This window comes from Silurus aristotelis (assembly GCF_946808225.1).
Source record: "Silurus aristotelis genome assembly, chromosome: 28".
NCBI lineage: Eukaryota > Metazoa > Chordata > Actinopteri > Siluriformes > Siluridae > Silurus > Silurus aristotelis.
This window is the reverse complement of record NC_139601.1, coordinates 12151407-12166257: the sequence shown is the minus strand read 5'-3', so window position 1 is coordinate 12166257 and position 14851 is coordinate 12151407. Positions and strand designations below refer to the sequence as shown.

General features: G+C 36.5%; 1 protein-coding gene across 3 annotated transcripts in view; it reads right to left on the bottom strand.

The window, feature by feature from the left end:
- Positions 1-871: 871 nt before the first annotated feature.
- The window catches only part of pparg (peroxisome proliferator-activated receptor gamma), a 32378-nt gene continuing 18398 nt past the window's right edge, over positions 872-14851 (bottom strand). For all 3 annotated transcript variants that reach the window (XM_083534165.1, XM_083534167.1, XM_083534166.1), the window contains 5 exons: positions 14020-14189; positions 10757-10895; positions 7346-7545; positions 3657-4143; positions 872-1751 (listed from right to left, as the gene is read on the bottom strand). In XM_083534165.1, coding sequence (XP_083390291.1) covers positions 1504-1751; positions 3657-4143; positions 7346-7545; positions 10757-10895; positions 14020-14189 — 1244 coding nt within the window. In that variant the 3' untranslated portion in view covers positions 872-1503. The remainder of the gene's footprint in view (positions 1752-3656; positions 4144-7345; positions 7546-10756; positions 10896-14019; positions 14190-14851) is intronic.

The window sequence follows — 14851 nt, the reverse complement described above, 5'->3', positions numbered from 1 at the left end:
TAGTACTGGATACATTTTTATTTCCTTAAATGTTTAAGCCTTGTAAGTAAAGGTGTGGACTTTTGTTTTCCACAAAAAGAAGTCAATGTTGTTTTATTCTATGTTGATGAGCTTCTAACAGTTGATGAGTTGGTGAACCCAGTCATGTGTTGAATTTCACATCAAACATTTTATTCATTATCATGATTTTACCTTTGTGACCAAGAAGATTGTGTAAGCGAGTGACCCTGTATTTGTTTCATTCTTGCTAAACAATGATTCGCTATTGAGCCTTTTTAAACTTTAATACTTTGCTATTTTGGGTTTGGCCAATTTTTTTGCACAGGAGTATGCAGGTGTTCCTAATAATGTGGCTGCTTAGTGTATATTGTGATTTATATGTAGTTTTATGGCATTACAGATCCAAATGTCTATTGAGAAATGCCGTTTTGCTTAACGCTAAACATACAAGCATTCAAGAGCCAAACTACAGGAGCAACCAGCCTTCTCCTACATCTTTTTTAAAGAATCCATTACTTTTTTACAGTCCCTCTAATATTACCCAACACATGCTTGAAGTTTAGAAATCAGTGTAACAAAATTACATCAAATAAAATTCTGTTCTCTGCCTGTCAGCTGTCTTTTGCCTGTCAGCTTATGATTAAGTGGCAGATGTGAAGCTGCTGTGGGGAGCAGTAGAGGTCAGATTTTGCAATCACTACAGGGTGTGTTCAGAGAGAGACACACAATAAATGGCTGACATAATGCCTGGGAAATGGCTTCGCGTGTAACTGAGACTGCCAGTCCAACGATCTGAAAACGAGAAGGTGGACTTAGTAAGACATGCTATATCTTGCAAAAGTGTCAGTCAGGGTCAGAGCTGAGGCAGATGTTATGCGAAAAAATATTTATTTACAATTTCAAGCATTTCATCAACCATTTTCAATGCAAAACATCCATGACAAGGCCTGCGCATGAGGCTGGCATTAAAAATCTGTTTATTGTATTTACAAAAAGGCATTACAGAATCAAAAAGTAAAGCTTTCACATGTATAATTTCCCCGGTGAGAACAATGTACAAAATGTTTCACAGATAATATTACTATATTTCTCGGTTCATCGTCAGAAAAACGATTGAAAAACTTTATATCATTTAGGTTTATCGCATATCACATTGTTTTTTTAATGATAACTCTTGAAACTCTCCAACTTCCTTTGCAAACAATAAAAAATAAAGGTACACTCTTTTGGGAAAATGTTTTTTTTGTTTTTTCCAGGCAGCTCTTTACAAATATATTTATGCATTTTTTAAAACCCAACAAAATATAAAATCTATCTGATTTCCCATTATAGCAGAATCTCACTCTTTGAAGGAGTGGCCTTGTCTGTCTAACATGTTGATAGTGCTAAACAGATGACGCCACCCTCTTTTGTTTGTTCACAGATGGGGGGGGGGACAATTTCCCTCATCTGTAAACCAAAGCATAATTACAAGTGTTCAGCTAAGACAAGCCAATCCATACACTAGTACAGGTCCTTCATGATCTCCTGCAGTAGTGGATGTAAACACATGTTAATCTCTGACTCTTTGAGAACATGAATGAAGTGTACATGGTCAGAAACGATCTGCCTCAGGTCAGTCATCTTCTGAAGGACTTTGGCAAAAAGATGGAGGGAGTCCGGGTGGTTCATTTTGAGATGGAGCTCCAGTGAGTGGAGAACGTTCTCCTGTAGATCTTCAATGGGCTTCACATTCAGCAGGCCTGGACGATCTGTCAACACAAAGTAGTCAGATTAAATGACTGTTAAATATTTTTTTACTGCTGCTTAGAACGTCTGAACCTTCAAACTTCATACATTATACGTCATATATTAGTGGCCGATGATTTCTTTTTTGGCCTCAGGGTTAATTTTTCACATGCAAATCCCCCCAAAAAAGTTCAAGGGTAAGATGTTATTAAATGGCTACAAAGCGATAACCAATAAATCTGTGTGATAACCATGTAAGACATCTTGTTAACGCAGAGATGAGACGCAACAATAATGATAAACTAGGTGCAGAATCAGCCAAATATAAATCCAGGTCAATATGAGGTCAGGTACAATGCTAATCCATGTGAACTTGTGTCGCTTGGGCTTGGTATAAGCTAAACATGTTATGAGTCATACGCGTGGGAGTTGAGAAGGAAAACCATTTTGAGGTGAAATGCTGGTCATGCAAAAACCTTACCTAAATAATCCTCACGGATTATCACTGCCTACAAAAGGAGAGGAGAATAGGTTTCTGGGATATGTAGCGATGTGTGCTTGGTTTACCTCAGAAATGTATAACACACACTCGAACAAATACAGGATGCTTATGTGTAAATATTTTAATAAAAAAAGACTGTTGTCTGTTTAAGGTTGCATTAACATTAGCTTAACAACAGACAACTGTCATAGAAAAAAATCACTATGATTTTTATATATAAAATATATGTATGTACTTTGTTATGTTGTCAAATTTAGGGATCAGACACTTGCCTTCACCTCAAAACCATTCCTGGTTGGTACATATAAAACTTTCTATTTTCTTTTCAAGTTTAAATAAATATTAATCAAGTTTTCTGGACGATTTATAATAAGTGATTGTAAATGTTCTAAATCAGTAACAGCAGGACTCTACATTCCTGTTAAAAGAAAAGGATCCAAGCCCAAATGCAAAATATTAAACTTTGAATGTTCTTAACAACAAAACATTGCTCAGGAAATAAGCAAGAATTAAACAAATAGATAAAGTAACTTAGTATGGTATAACAACCCCCCCCCCCCCCCCCCCCCACACACACACACACACACACACACACACACACACACACACACACACACACACACACCTCCTCTCTGAGATTTCTTTAAATCTTTAAGCCTTGTGTTCAGTGTTCATGAGCTTCAAATAGATGATTAGTTGTGGAACTATTTAGTGAACCCAGACATTTGTTGGATTTGACATCAAACATTTTAATCAACACTTCACCGTTGGCACAGGAGGCCTTAAGAGAGTATTTGTTTAATCCTTGCTAATTTCCTAATCAATGATTTGGGCTTTGCCCATTTCTTTGCCCAGGAGTGGAATAAAAAGTGTTACATGTATGCTTTCATCAGTATATGCCAGTTAGGCTGTAGGGGTACAACAAGGTAAAATAGTTTTGAGTTCATTTTTTTTTTTTTTTTACTAATGTGTTACTGGAGCAGACAGGCTGCGCTCTAATCAGATGTATAGTGAGCAAAAAAACAAAACAAAAATAAATGCACTGTCATCATTTGTTGGTCATTCTTGTGATTTTAGGCTCGGCTGGTCATGCGGATAGAGTACTAAATACTCAGCAGTATGACACTGTTTATTTACAACCTAAACTGTCATACGTCTTGGCTTCTTTTTCACCATGTGACCGTGAGTCAAAATATTGAAAAAATATTGTAAAAATCTTCAACTTTTTTGTTTGATGTGAGTGACAAAACTAAAACTTTCTTGTTTCACTGCAGGTTAATTTAAACCCCTTTATACTCTAAAATCAAAATCGAGGACACCAGACAACTTTGTGAACCTTTTCATTTACATAATGCAGCTCGGGTTAACACGACTGTAAAACTCCTTTTGGATTTGAATATATTTGCTTCCTGCTCCAGTGCCTTACCTCCGCTGAGAATAATGACGGCCAAGAAGAGTGCCATGTCGCTATCGTCGAGCTCCAGCATGTTAAACTTGACAGAAAACTCAAACTTGGGCTCCATCATCTCGCCAAAGGGCTTGCGCAGGCTCTTGAGGAACTCGCGTGTCATGAAGATCTGGCCGTAAGAGATAAGCGTGCCGTCCTTGTTCATGAGGGGTGACATCATGATGATTAGGACCTCAATGACTGCATACTTGAGCAGCGTCACCTGATCGTTGAGGTCGAGGTTCAGGAAACCTGGGATGCTTTTGGCAAACTCTGTGACCTCGCTGACCGCCTCGGCAGAGCGTGACTGACAGCTATGGAAGAATCGCAGCTCAACTTCGCGCTGCAGATGGGACTGAACCGAGCTCACACTCGGACGCCTGTGATGGTCCTGCCGTGGGATCTGACGACAGTTTATAAACTGTTCACCCTCTAGCAGAGACTTCATATCATGGATAACGAAAGGCTGCGGGGAAAAATAAACAACTTTAGGCTTTTGAGAATACAATTTTTCTTGTATGATGAGGTGTTACAGGAATAACACAAGAGCTGTGAGCTAAAATAAACTTCCAGTATTTAACAAGTTACAAAAATAATGGCAATGTCAATTTTAGGGATTATGTGGAAAAATTCTGATGAGGAATATTTCCAGAAAAAGAAAAGTTTCGAAGTTCCTAGCATTCGTGAGGTGCGTTTCAATTAATATGTGAGAATTGACTGATTTCAGGAGTTGTATACAGCGATATGTGCTTAGTGTTAATCTGATAATAATTCTTGCGCGAAAGATTATACGAATGAAGAACGTATAAAAACTTGTTTCAGATGATGGGTTTTGACTCCGACGACTGAACAGCTATTTTTTACAAACCAGACATGAAAAAAAAAATCTTCTCAATAAAACAAATAAATGAATAAAATCAGGAATACAGTTAAATTTTGCTGATATTTGTAATTGGGTGATTCCGTTTAAACATTTTATGCTTGTAGATATTTTTTCTCATCTCCATTAGAAGTAACTGTTTGACATTTTCTTTTTTTTTTTTTTGGTAAGGTACAGTTCTCTTGCGTTGACCATGCCAAAAAGAAGAGATGGTTTATTTTAATTTTATATTTTCTTGATGCAATGCAAGGCTAGTAAAAATCTAGCCTTGTAGAGACAGGAAGAAACACACAACTGCTATAATAATATTTAACGAATGTTCATTTTAATAATTGAAATCTACAATGAGAGTTAATTCATTACAATAATTTCTCATTAGGGTGTGTGTGTTTTTTAATAAGTCATCTGAGGTAAGCACATAGCTGAACTGTAGCATGTAAAACTAAGGGTTGACATCTTTATTTGATAAATCTGACCTCAGAAATGTTCTCCCACATACAGTGTTTCCCTTTGGGGAGCCAGAACACAGGATAGACAATAAATCAGTGGGGTTTTTTTTTCTTTGAAACTTGGCCATTAACCGTATATTGATAACACTAAGATGAACCCCCTGCAGTATAACTTAAAGTGCAGCGGTTGATTAGTCTATAAAAAAAAATCTATGAATAAAAATAGCAAAATCTATAAAATGGATATATAGCCATACATCAAAGTAATAACTCAAGTTACGCTGAAGCTGACTTTATTTGTAGTCTTGTGAAAAAAAAATAAAAAAATGAATACACCAAATACTACTTGCATTGCTTTTTAACTTTTGCTTAGCAGACTGAACTTCACTTCAGGATAAGCAGTATTCTGCTGGTCTTTTGTCCTTCATGCTGTCGCAAATGAAATTAGGCGAGGTTTCTAACCTGAACTCGAGCAGACATCTGCATTCAAGGCAGGGATTAGTTGTTAAAATGGTGTCTGGGATTCTAGACAAAATCATCCCTGAGGTGTTTACTCTTGTATAAGCAATGAAAAAAAAAAAATTCTGATTGTCTGAAATCCCAAGGTGACATATTTCTCCTTAAGTTAATTACCTCTGAATCGAGCATGCTCTGTGAGCCCTTGCAGGAGTGGACATGTTTGTATATTTTATATAACACCTGTAAAAGTGAATTTGGAATTGTTCTAAAAAGGTTTGCGGGCTTATGCTAGAGCCTGCATAGGTAAAAACATTTTTTTTTATTAAATTCATAAAAAAAAAAATAGACCAAGCCAAGTCTTGTGTTTGGAAATACATAGGTAAGAACATGTTTTAGTCTGCTATACACATTTACAGCTTTACTATTCTGTGTAAATATTTCCGCGTTCTCGGCACAGTTCAGAATCATTCGGCTCATATCATAGTCCAGGCCAGTCAAAACAAGTGTCCAACAGCCTTGCTGATATGTCCTGCTAAAGACGCTTATGGCAATATTGTATTTTTTATTTTTTTTTTATGTACACTATATGCTTCAATTCGGAATTATTAAATACATTTAAAAAATAATAAATAATAAATAAAAAATTACATTTGCCTTTTTTAATCTTACTTGAAAGTTTCTGCATTCAATTTTACATAGTCTTATGGATATTTGTCAATTAAAATAATAAAATAAATAAAAGACCTAGGCGGCATTAAACCTATTGCCAGAAAAAAAAACAGACGCACGCACGCACGCACGCACGCACGCACGCGCAAACATAAAAAACAAGTGTTCGAGTGACCAAACTGAAATAACTGTTTTTATTATATTACACATGTCTAATATAATATATATTATATATAATACTAATAATAAAAAGTATTTATTACATTAGTAATTACATAATGCGGTAACAAAATATATCTTTTTTCCTGTTGTAGATGTTTTAATATTGTATACTAGCATGCACATATATACTATGCGCTTTAAATGACAGTGTATTGTGTTTTACTGAATTTAATATATGACTGTTGTTTACTGTGATGTCTGAACGTGTTCTATTATATTGTCTCCATTTACTACTATTGTTATCGGATTTTTTGGTAATGTCGATCAGAAACAGTCTGCACAGATCTTAGTAAAGTGCTATTCGTCTTAAGGTTGCATCCCATAAACCTGATAATAAAAAAAAAAACAGACTTATAAAATTATAGTCTGCTGCTGTCTTCAAAAATTATATGGTATCCAGCTAGCAAACTGGAAATGAAGCCTTGTCATTTAGTCGCCAACAAACATGTTAATTCAGGAGTTCTCAATTTGAGCTTCAGATTACAGATACACAGGTATGTCAGGGTTTTTTTTTTACACTACATATCTGAATATCAGTCTAGAACATTATGGATGTTTTTAAAAGTTGAATAAAAAAAAATAATAATGGTGATCTCGCCAGCATGTATTGAAAACCTGAATTTCTTCCTTAAAGCTGCCAAAACATGCTGTTCTCAACTGGCTTCTATGATAAGTCCAGATAAGTAGTGTACATAACCACTGATACATCTGATATCTGAAACTTGAAACCTGCTATTACTTGTGTTAGTGACTAAGCGGCTAGGCTAACTAAATATTCTGCCTTGAGGTTTATTTATTCAGTTCTGTATTGGATTGGTTGCGGTGAATTATAGAATCAGAATTGAATTGCTGGTAGAAACTGATTTAAAATGAATTGTAAACAATTAGCTTTGCTTTGCTCTGCCAGTTTAAATGTCACCACAAGCTTTACTTCCCAGCTGATCTGCAATGCAGTTTTTAGTATACTGTATACAAAAAAGCAAACTCACAGCATTGTCACTGGTTTTCCCTGAGAGGATGGCCCTGGCCTTGGCTTTGGTCAGGGGGAAGTTCTTCAGATAGCTCTCGTAAAGAAGCTTAGCCAGGGATCTTAAGTCAGCTGCCTCTGGGTGCATGTGCTCCAGATCGGAGGAAACCTCAGCCAAGAGCTTCTCCTTCTCCGCCTGGGGCATGCGGCCAAAGCGAATGGCTGGGAAAAAGACAAACAGGCCAAAAAATGTTCAAATAAACTCCCCTGAAATCCCAAATCCAACATGGTCAACTTACGACACATTCACTCCAGGGATCAGTGAGTGGGATGTATAAAAAGATACAAGGAGTTTGTTTTTTTTAGTGCGTGGGCATGTTTGGGAATGTCAGAGTGACCTGTTTGAGGAGGACGCTTCCTGCATCCACTTAAATTCCTTTTAAAATTCCAACAAGGTCTTCAGTGGGGGTTCCATTTTTTTTGATCCATCTAAAAAATGCTTACAGTTCAGGCCATGAAACCAGTGTTTTTAACGAGATTTAATAAATAATCATATGAATAATCAGTGTTAGTTCTCTCATTGGTTAAACTCAGAACATTATAAAAAGATGAATCTCTACGTTGATTTTTGATGAAGTAAAACGTATGCACCGGCACGGTATCACCTGATGACTCAAGATCAGGAGGCCTGACTTTATGCTGCCCCTACTTGAATTGTTGTTCTGACGCAATACCTGGCTAATCTGTGCTTTGTCCTCTCGCAGTACTCAGATTTGTAAGATTGGGTGTTGGTTCGAAGACAAGAGCCGAAAAAAAGACAGCCATGATGGATTTTATTTTATTTTTATTTTTTTTTTCACGTTCATTTTTGTCACTTGTTCTACTTAATGTGACTTCGTTTATGGCTTGCGACTGAGCGAACTGATTGGGACTGGCATCAATGGACATTTCACAACTGCAGCAAATTTTCTAAACAACTCCTTAATAGTAATATAAATGAAATCATTTTTTGATTCATTGATTAAATTCCAATTGCCCAATATTTTTCTGTCAAAAAACAAAATGATGAAAAATCTTCTTTTAAACTGCTGTTAGTCTTTGCATTAAACGTTCATTACATGTACAAACACAGATGCTCCATGCAACTCTTCCAAACCTGTAATTTGGGTTCTCTCCCACACATAAGTATTTGTCTTGGGGGTAGAAAGTGGTTGAAAAGATGACGTGTGAAGCGTCAAGCCCTCTGTGCCTTTAAGCCAACAAACCAGTGGCTTACACTTATCTACCTTTTTTTTTAATGCTAGGAAATTGATGTCGACCTTTTTTTCATCCCCCCCCATGTGCCCTGACTTGTTGCAAAACTCTTCTGATTAATAGGGAGCCAGCACGAGTTTCACACCTTTTGTAAACGTGCACACGCCTCCTTATATCACTCATACTGTACGCCAGCACTGAGCCAGCAACAGTGACACGGTGCGTTTACTGCTGTGCCTTCGTCAATCATTGATAAAAAAAAAGAAAAGTCTGATGAGATTTCACCCAACCAACGTGAAATGCGGGACAGAGGGAGGGCGAGCACGCGATGTGAGCAGAGGGAAAACAAAGGCAGCCAACGAGAAGCAGCTTCGCTGATAAGGATAAACTCAGATAACCTCGTCCCACTGTGAGCTACACCTGAATTCTGCATTCGCCTAAACACATCCGGTTTGAAATGACATGAAATGACAGGTACACTCGGTGGCCAAAAGTATGTGGACACCGGACCTTCACACCCTTATGTGGACCTTTTTAAAACGGTTGCTAACAAGCTGAAAGCAAACTATTTTTTTGAATGCTCTAGAATTCACTGAAACTAAGAGGCTCCAACCAGTTCCAGCATGACAATACCCCTGTGCACATAACGAGCTGTATAAAGAAATGGTTTGTCAAGGCTGGCATGAAAGAAATCTAGTGTCCTAGAAAGTTCTGACCTTAATCGGATTTAATACTTTTGGGATGAGCTGGAAGGCAAAGCCCTACAGCCTCACTCTAACATCTAGCCTTCCCAGAAGCATGTTGAGCACTGTAACAGCAACATTCTAGCTCAGCTAACCTTTTTTGTTTTACTCTTCACATAATAAAATTCAGCATAATTGCTGTCTGAAAACTTTACAAGTAAAAAGGCAAATCCCCAACATCCTGCAGGCAGACATATGTCTCTTGTTTGTTCTTGACCATGCCGTACCACGTACTGTTGTGTGGCAGTCTTGTTTAATAAATTAGTTTTTTCGATATCCATTTTTATTGTCTACATGTTGCACATTTTGAAAATCACTGCTGATGCAATGCATTGTGGCCACTATATTAATATTTTGAAATGAAAATTCTAGCATTAATTAACGTAACACACATTTAGAATGAAATAGTTTATAATCTAGCTGATCTCGGAAGTGCCTCAACGAAAAAATTGTTTGTGCAGCGAAAACAGCAGCAGCAACTTAGAACAGCAGAAAACACTTTGTATATGAAACGCTTTTGATCTTTTTTAGCTGATATTAGAATAGTACTGCTTTGTTTTGAGGTTGCAGGGGTGTGAATGGGGGTACAATGTGTTAAGGAAAGTCTGTTTGAGAGTCATGTGGCGGCACACGGTTAGGCACTCTGCACACTCTGACAATAAACCACAGTCGATGCAGCTGGTGACCACAAAGAGGAAGCGACGAGAGGAGCAGGCCAAAGTGCTGCTGCCTTACTGCTACAGCACCATGCCTTGAACGTGTGCCTCGGCCGGAAATAGTTTTCTCTGAAACAGCAGGCACTTCCAGCAAAGGAATAGCTCTTCTCCAAAACGGCAAATTCACTAATGTTGAAACTAAGCAAGGTGTCTCATTCTTACTGTAGCAATTCTTCGGTCCACGATACACTGTGTTATTGATTCCATTCAATTGATATATTAACGATAACCTTATGCCTAATTGTGCATTTTCTTTTTTTTTACTTAATCTTTAATTTGATGCTTTCCACTACCACACTTTCGGTTGTTACATTAATAATAATAATCCAACTCTTATTTGACTGAGCAGCACCTCATTACTTTTGCACGGTTTATTTGTTAACTTCTTTGTTTATATCAAAAAATCTATACGGATTCTATATGTGCAGAAGATCTGCAAATATAGAAGGCTTCATCATTAAATGTATGAAAGAACTGGCAATTTTCACAAAATAAGTGGTCATTTGATTTGGATTGTTATTGACTTTACCCACCACTAAATGCTTTAAACCAAATTAAATTGCTACACACAGAAAGTCAACATTGTGGAGATTACAGTATGTCTTGCAGACAATGTGAAAACTGTGTACAATGTACATTCAACAGTCTGTAGTGGAGCATCAGAACATAATTTCAGTGGGAAATGAATTACAGCAGCTTGAGGGAAAAAAAAGATCTCACCATTGTGTGACATTCCAACCACCAGACATTTCTGGAAGCGGCAGTACTGGCACTTGTTGCGACTTTTCTTGTGGATGCGGCAGTGCAGGTCACAATGATCGTAGACTAGCTTTAGGCGAATTGTACGGCGAAAGAATCCCTGGGAATACAAGTGAAGGTTAGTAACAACTTTTTAAACTTGTGACCTGGAATGTTCACTTAACATTACATGTATTGTTTGATCCTCATTTAAGCTGTCCTCTGAAATTGTTCTCAAGGTCTCATCTTTTAGGAAGGTCTCAAGGTTGAGGCTAATCACTCTCCTTTGTCTATTAAAGGCCTGAATTGTCTATTAAAGGCCAGCCTATGTGTGTAATCAGGTGTGACTTCTGCTTGGTTAGAAGGAAAACCTGCGGTGACATGAGCTCTTTTGTATTTGTGAAGTAAACCATTTGGGTGAACCTAACATTCAGCATTCTTTCTCACCAAACCACAAATTAAGATGGAGAATTTTTCAGGAGAAATACAACTACCATAACTCCTCACCGAAGCCCAATGTTTCTCATAAAAAAGTTTTAAATAATTTACCTAACTTAATATTGTCTCCACACAAATATTGTACTCTCCTTTTTTAACATTCACATCATGTTGGACAAGAGCAAGTCATTTATAAAGACCTCTCAAATGACAAATTGGTAACATTTGATGTACATGGTGCGACCAGAGGTCCCTCCACTGGAACACTATTATATAATGGTTAACTGAAACACTGGGAAAGTTGAGTTATTAAGATCTTTTTTAAATGTACTTTCACCATCAGACAAAAAACAAATAGGAAAAGTATTGTCCTTTCCATTAGTTGAACCTTATGTGATTCTAATGATCTAAGCTTGCACTGCCTATTGATATCTTTAAAGGGTTGATGTCTCGAAACAAGCTCAAAGCCATGCCTGATTCCACCCATCAGCTGATGCTGGCCTTCAATCGCATGTCAGGAGTGGCACTTGCTTGATTGGAGAGAAAACCTGCAGCAACGCCCCCCTCTTGTGAAGTCACTCAGAGATAACGGGTCTCACGATAGACACTGTTTATCTACATAGTCCATCATTAGGACTCAGCAGAATTCCTGAATTGGACTTTGGGCAAAATGTAATCTAATAGTTTTACTTACTAATTTATGTATGAATGTATGTATATAGTTTACATACAAGTCTCAAGTATACGTGTAAGTATAGTTCAGTAAGTACAGTAAGTAAGTAGATAGTAAGTAAAGTTAAGTCTCAAATGCTTCATCAGCATTTCATTTTTCAAAATGACTCATACCACTGAATCATACGAATACCCGATATGTCTCTTAATCATTTGTTAATGTAGATATGACTTCAGCCACAATAGGTGATCTTCGATGTTAACCAATGTTTCAACCATGTGACTTGAGTCTACAAGCAGTCACGCCACAATAGTGCGTTCCTGGTGCGAATTCTAGATAGGCTATACATGTTGAGTTGCAGTGCACTACTGTCTGTTTAAAATATTATTCAAAATAAATTATTATCGTATATATTATTCAATTATATAAATTATATATATATATATATATATATATATATATATATATATATATATATATATATATATATATATATATATAAATAATATATACTATAGGAATGATACTTGAATATATTTCAAAAGTAGTCAATCCCAGCATCCTAAAGGATCCTAGCAACAACCTGTGCAGCTCTGGTGACTACCATGTCCAGGGGCATTAAGGCAGTGTGACACAACAATGGTGCTCACACAAAATATTGACACTCTGGACACAGTTTTGACATGTACTCACTTTTGTTGTCAGCTATTTTGACAATAATGGCTGTATGTTGAGTTATTTTCAGAGGACAGTAAATCTGTACTGCTATACAAGCTGCACATTAACTACTGTAAAATATATTCAGGTTTCATTTGTTTAGTATTGTTCTTTGACCACATATACTAAAATCGTTGCTGAAATGTGAGGGGTGTTCTCACTTTCGCTATATATATATATATATATATATATATATATATATATATATATATATATATATATATATATATATATATAAAATACACACACACACACACACACACACACACACACACACACACACACACACACACATATATACACTTACAAATAAATAAAAAATAAAAATAAATATTTTTTGCTAATTACTGCATATGTAATGAAACAAAACAAACACACAAATAAATATTTACAATTCTTTTTTTCATTATTTTGGCAAAATTTAATTAGGATTAGAATTTCAACTGTCTTTAAGAAGCACAGGAAACATTATAAAACGGAGAGGATGTTTTCCATGTACCTTCTGCCTCCCTTGATCAGTTTATTATTTTTAGCAGCATTTTGAACTATAAATATAAAGGAAGTCAGGCCAAATAACACCCCACCCAAAATGGCTTTTGTATTTTAGAACAATTTGTGTATTAACCTGCTTGGCTGAACCTAACAGGCACTGTTACATGAAAAATATATAAATAACTACGTATAGGTATTTTAGGTGCCCCTGGATGCTGCATTTTGAACATTTCCTCTCAAAAACTGTACCGCATCATGTTGAACAAGTAAGGGTAATTCCATTTAGACTCGTGTTGGTGGACTATTCAATTTTCTAAAGGTGTATCATCAAACCCACACACCTACCTGTCTGCCTACTTTAACAAACCCCCGTGTCTAGAGTGCGTGGAATGGAAATGTAAGCGAGAAGTCTGGTTCACCCACTCACATGATTATTCTTATTCAGACACCTCTTTCTGCCCATATGTTTTCTCTGAATGGAAACTTGCAATGGGGCTTTTGTGGTTCAAGTGACAGACAGAGGAAAGATATCCAGACACCTTTTGACCTTGTCTACCGTGTCTGAGTGTGAAATGAAACTTAATTTATCTGAATGACAAGAGGGAGATTTTTATTTTGGGCACTTGCTGTTCATAACTGAGAAGATGATAAAGGTTCATATTTAGTTCAAGCAAGCAACTTGTATCATGTATCTTGTATCTTGTTACATGTAATTCTACTTCTTAGAAATAAACACTGGTGATTAGAAACAGCATAATGCAACTCGACATACAGAACTAGATAGAATAAAATAGTCATCTAAAACACCTTCAAAACTGTAATTCCAAACCTTCATATACATCAAAAATAAACTTCTGGCTTTACGTGGCAACTTCCTTTGATAAATAATTGAAAAAAGAAAAGAAAAAGAAATAATTCAATGTACCTTGCATCCCTCACAAGCATGAACACCGTAGTGGAATCCTGAAGCCTTGTCCCCGCACACGCGACACTCGATGTTTAAAACTGAGGTGGAAGGATCGTCATGCTGTTTTGGAAATCCCATGCTGTTTTCTGCAAACTGCGGTGGAGACTCTGGCTCAAGTTTAATCGAACCTTATAGAAAAGAGCACAATATACCTGATAAGACGTAGATATTTTCCCTTATTTAATTTATTTTAAAAGTCAAGAATTGTTTAAAAAACAAGCAAAAAAAAAAAAAAAGATGACATCATTTCATTTTTCATTTCATCGTCTCCCGCTTATCCGTAATTCGGGGTCGCGGTGGCAGCAGTCTAAGCAGATTCCCCAGACACTTCTCTGTGTCCAGGGATCGGGCTGTCAAGGCCCCTGCCTTCGACTGCTGCCCAATCCTCTCAGCACCGGTCCCTTACACTCCCTCCTGCAGGTGGTGAGCCCACGGGAAGTGATGACATCATTATGTTTGTTATTGATTTATGTCTATGAACAATAAATGATCTGAAATTATCCATTGCATCATCTATATTTCAGCAATGAGATAATATATATTTATTATATACATATTTTTATTATATATATATATATATATATATATATATATATATATATATATATATATATATATATATATATATATATATTTATATATATATATGCTATGTTTAATCTTCAGGCTTGTGATGTAATTCCTACTTTATGGAGCATAGTAGGCATCACTAAATAGAATTCAGCTGTGCTATGACAGCACTAGGTCGTTTTCATGCGTCTGGCATTTACCACATACGAGGACAAAAAAA